Source organism: Penaeus vannamei, unplaced genomic scaffold, assembly GCF_042767895.1.
Source record: "Penaeus vannamei isolate JL-2024 unplaced genomic scaffold, ASM4276789v1 unanchor436, whole genome shotgun sequence".
Lineage (NCBI taxonomy): Eukaryota > Metazoa > Arthropoda > Malacostraca > Decapoda > Penaeidae > Penaeus > Penaeus vannamei.
In genome coordinates this window covers 1-5000 of record NW_027213440.1, presented here as the reverse complement: position 1 = coordinate 5000, position 5000 = coordinate 1, and the positions used below count along the sequence as shown (strand labels likewise).

General features: G+C 39.3%; 1 protein-coding gene across 7 annotated transcripts in view; it reads right to left on the bottom strand.

Moving 5' to 3' along the window:
- Positions 1 to 3674, bottom strand: part of LOC113817089 (chymotrypsin BI-like) — a 4754-nt gene extending 1080 nt beyond the window's left edge. For all 7 annotated transcript variants that reach the window (XR_011398428.1, XR_011398431.1, XR_011398433.1 and 4 more), the window contains exons 1-7: positions 3580 to 3674; positions 3406 to 3484; positions 3134 to 3278; positions 2018 to 2184; positions 1533 to 1619; positions 1052 to 1188; positions 1 to 67 (exon numbers count right to left, since the gene is read on the bottom strand). The exon at positions 1 to 67 is cut by the window's left edge. Coding sequence is in view for 1 of the 7 variants with exons in the window: in XM_027369089.2 (XP_027224890.2) it covers positions 1 to 67; positions 1052 to 1188; positions 1533 to 1619; positions 2018 to 2184; positions 3134 to 3278; positions 3406 to 3484; positions 3580 to 3627 (730 nt within the window). In the remaining 6 variants the exon portion in view is untranslated. The remainder of the gene's footprint in view (positions 68 to 1051; positions 1189 to 1532; positions 1620 to 2017; positions 2185 to 3133; positions 3279 to 3405; positions 3485 to 3579) is intronic.
- Between the last annotated feature and the right edge of the window lie 1326 nt (positions 3675 to 5000).

The following is a 5000-nucleotide window of genomic DNA, read 5'->3' as shown; positions in this document are numbered from 1 at the left end:
CGGAGGACCCGAAGGAGGTGATGCCGTAGGTCATGCCGTTGAGGTTGAGGGGGCCGCCGGAGTCACCCTGGGGGAGGAGTCGGTTGTGGGGAAGGCGGTGGGGGTGGGGGGGGGAAAGTGTGATTGGTAAGTGTGTCGCTGCATCGAGTCTCAAGAAGAGAAAGAAAGAGAGAGAAAAACAAACAAACTGGCATCTCCCTCCGAACTCGGAAGCACTTCCATTCTCTTAAACTCTCGAAAAAAATGTGAAAATGACGCTGGAAAAAGCAAAATTTTGTTTTGTTTTAAAAATAGAACGTGTATTTATGTTTTAAAGATACAAACCATATGTAAACACAAATACTATCATTTAATCTAATAAAAAAGGAAACGGCGAAATGGGGTGCCTAAAGGAGCTTTTCTTTCCTGAAATTGGACGGCCTAAGGTACTCCCCGTGGCCCAGGTTTCAGATTTTTTATTTTATATTTGTTATCTCTTTTTAATTCTTTCTCTCTTCGGGTAAGGGTATGTTAGATTTTTTATTATTCTTTGCCCAGGTTTCAGATTTTTTCATTTTTTTATTATTGTTATCTCTTTTTAATTCTTTCTCTCTCCTTCGGGTAAAGTATGTTAGATTTTTTATTATTCTTTGCCCAGGTTTCAGATTTTTTCATTTTTTTTTTATTATCGTCATCTCTTTTGAATTCTTTCTCTCTCCTTCGGGTAAAGTATGTTAGATTTTTTATTATTCTTTGCCCAGGTTTCAGATTTTTTAATTTTTTTATTTTTTTTTTCAATTCTTTCTTTCTCCTTCGGGTAAAGTATGTTAGATTTTTTATCATTCTTTGCCCAGGTTTCAGATTTTTTCATTTTTTTTATAATTGTTATCTCGTTTCAATTCTTTCTATCTTCTTCGGGTAATGTTAGATTTTTTATTATTCTTTGCCCAGGTTTCAGATTTTTTCATTTTTATATTATTATCTTTTTTCAATTTTCTCTCTCCTTCGGGTAAGGGTATGTTAGATTTTTTTTTATTATCATTCTTTCTGTCTCATATACGGATTTACTCACGTTGCAGGTGCCTTTGCCGCCGGCGCCGTCGACGCAGACAACGCCGTCGCCGACGATGCCATACACGGCGTCGCAGTCAGCGTTGGCCATGACGGGGACGTCCACCTGACGGAGGACGTCGGAGGTTCCGCTGACACCTGAGTGAACAAAGACATTTTGATTTTTTTTTTTTTTTTCATTTTTTCATTTTTCATTTTTTTTTCATTTTTTCATTCGCATTTTTTTCATTCATTTTTTTCGTTTCAAAAAAAAAAAGAAATTTTTCATTCGCATCGGTCATTCCTAAAAAAAAAAATAATAAATAAAAAAAATAGATAAAAAATAAAATAAAAAATAAGAGAGAGAGAGAGAGAGAGAGAGAGAGAGAGAGAGAGAGAGAGAGAGAGAGAGAGAGAGAGAGAGAGAGAGAGAGAGAGAGAGAGAGAGAAAACAGTCGTTTCTGTAACATTCTCCAGAGTTACGTAAGCAATCGGAAACTCACTGTCGGAGGGGCGGCCCCAACCAGTGGGCGTGACGACCTTACTGACAGGCACATCAACGGCAGGCAGGCTAACAGGCTGGATGTAATCTATCGCAATGAGAAATTAAGAAAATTTATCAACAAAAAGATAATTTCAGACTCGTGATGATGATAATGATGATAATAATAATGATAATGATAATGGTTATATTAATGATGATGATAATAATAATCATAATAATATTGGTAATAAAAATGATGATTATGATAATAATAATGATAATGACAATAATAATAATAATAATAATAACAATAATAATAATAATAATAATAAAATAATAATAATTCCAAACCAGACAAATAAACAACCAAAGAAATATAAAAAAGATCCCCAAAAAGTGCAAACCATGAGATCCAGCATTCTCCCCCCAACCCCCCCAACCCCCAACCCCCCCAACCCCCAACCCCCCCACCCCCACACCTCCCGTCCCCCCGCCCACCCTCACCGTTGAATTCCACAGCGTAGGGCAGCCTGACGAGGGCGAGGTCGTGGGTGAGGGTGCTGTAGTCCCAATCCTCGTGGGTGAAGAAATCGGTGGAGGACACGGTGATCTGGCTGGCCTCCACCTCCCGGATGTTGTGGGCGCCCATCACCACCTCCACGTAGAAGGCGCTGCAGGAGAGGTGAGAGAAAAAGGGAGAAGACGGGATAGATGTGTTTGGGAGGGTTTTTATTGGTTTGATACTGCTTCTCGCGTGGAAGAGACAGGGAGTGGGAGAGAAAAAGAGACAGAGACAGATAGATTGCTTTAGAGAGAGAGAGAAAGTGAGAGAGAGAGAGAGAGAGAGAGAGAGAGAGAGAGAGAGAGAGAGAGAGAGAGAGAGAGAGAGAGAGAGAGAGAGAGAGAGAGAGAGAGAGAGAGAGCAGAAAAGAACAGAACAGAACAGAAGAGAAGAGAGAAAGAGAGAGAGAGTAAGAAAGAAAGAGAAAGAGATACAGAGAATGAGAGAGAGAACGAAAGAGATAAAGAAAGAAAGAGAGAGAAAAAACGAGGAAAATAAATGTATTATCTTATTAAACACATTTTGTCGAACGATGCTAAGAAACTACTAACCGTTAACATCTTTCATCTCTTAAATAATAGCAAGTCTGTAGATTTAAGGGAGAAGAAGAAAAAGGAGGAGGAGGAGGAGGAGGAGGAGAAAAAGAAGGAGGAGGAAGGAGGAGGAGGAGGAGGAGGAGGAGAAGAAGAAGAAGAAGAAGAAGAAGAAGAAGAAGAAGAAGGAGGAGGAGGAGGAGGAGGAGAAGGAAGGAGGAGGAGGAGAAGAAGAAGGAGGAGGAGGAGGAGGAGGAGAAGAAGAAGAAGAAGGAGGAGAAGATGAAGAAGAAGAAGAAGACGGAGGAGGAGGAGAATGAATGAGGAGGAGAAGAAGAAGAAGAAGTAGTAGTAGAAGAAGAAGAAGAAGGAGGAGCAAATAGAGGTGGAGGAGGAGAAGAAGAAGAAGAAGGAAGAGGAGCAAATAGAGGTGGAGGAGGAAGAGAAGAAGAAGAAGAAGAAGAGGAAGAACAGGAAGAAAGAGCAAATAAAGGTTTGCCAAAAAGGAAAAAAAACACAACATACCCATCCATGCAGTGAGCGGCCGTGAGCACCCACTCGCTGGAGATGAGGGAACCGCCGCAGAAGTACATTAAGTCGATGAAGAGAGCCACCTGGTGGGGCCACGAGTGAGGGACGGCCTCGGTGCCTCCTACGATGCGCGGTGTGGCTATGGTTTCCAAATTTGATATCAAAACCTTTTTCTCTTTAATTATTAAACTCTAAACTACATATATACCATGAATTTATACCATAGAGATAGGAAATGAGAGCACCAGGGGGGAAAAAAATTGTACCAGGGGCGGGTCCGCGTGGTTCCACAAGAGGCTTGGGGGACTTCCAGTGCCATGGCTTCCCCGCCGCAGGGTTTCCACTCTAGGGACAAGAGAGGGGGGGGCAACAGGTCAAAGGTCAGCGAAAAGACGAGCCCAAAAGTTCAAAGGAAACGACCGAAAACATCCGGGACTTACGGCGACGGCGACGCAGACGAGGAGGAGGAGTGAAAGTTTTCCGATCATCTTGGCGGGCTGAGTTTCGTCTGCTTGGAAGCCATTTACATACACGATCCCTTTATATACACGATCCCTTACGTGGCTAATGCGGCAGATTACATTATCTCTGGTTTTTTATTATCACTGTTTGAGCAAGACGTATTGTCCAGGTATCTTTGGAAAAATGGATAGTGAGAATACGTGCAATGTGGTGAAAATACATATACATACAAACACATGCACATGCACACAAACTGACACACACACGCACACACACAAACTGACACAGACACACACAAACTGACACACACACACACACAAATTGACACACACAAATTGACACACACACACAAACTGACACACACACACATACACACACACACACACACACACACACACACACACACACACGCACACACACAAACTGACACAGACACACACAAACTGACACACACACACACACAAATTGACACACACACACACACAAATTGACACACACACACAAACTGACACACGCACACACACACACAAATTGACACACAAACTGACACACACACACACACACACAAATTGACACACAAACTGACACACACACACACACAAATTGACACGCAAACTGACACACACACACACACACAAATTGACACACAAACTTACACATACACACACACACAAATTGACACACAAACTGACACACATACACACACACACACACACACACACACACACACACACACAAATCGGAAACAGAGGGAATTCCTGTGGATTGTATGTACACATTTTCGTCATTATATTAGTGAATATAAATGGCAGCTGGAATTGAGTATATTATAATAGTACTATTGATGATGAAAATGATATTTATGAAAAAGATGATGATGACGATGATAATGATGATGGTGAGAATATTAGCAACAATAACAACACATCAGCAATAACAATTATAATGATAATGAGAATGATGATAATAAAAAATAGTAGTGATAGTTGTAATTGTGATGATCAACAATGCTAATGATAATAGAAAAGAAAATAATAATGATGTTGTTAGTCATAACAATAATTGTAATAACAATAAAAATAGTGATAATGACAATAATAACAGTGAAAATGATAATAATTACGAAGATAATGATGATAACTGTAATAATGATAATAACATTTAAAGTAGTAGTAGTGATAAAGATAATAAAAATGAGGATGATTATGATGATGATGACAATGATAATAGTAAAAATAATAACAATCATAATTATTATAATAATGATAATAGCAATAGTAACAATAATGATAATAATGACAATAATAATGACAATGATAACAATAATAATGATAGTGATAATGAAAACACTAATAATAATAATAATAACGAAAAAATACAATAAAGAAAATTTAAAAAT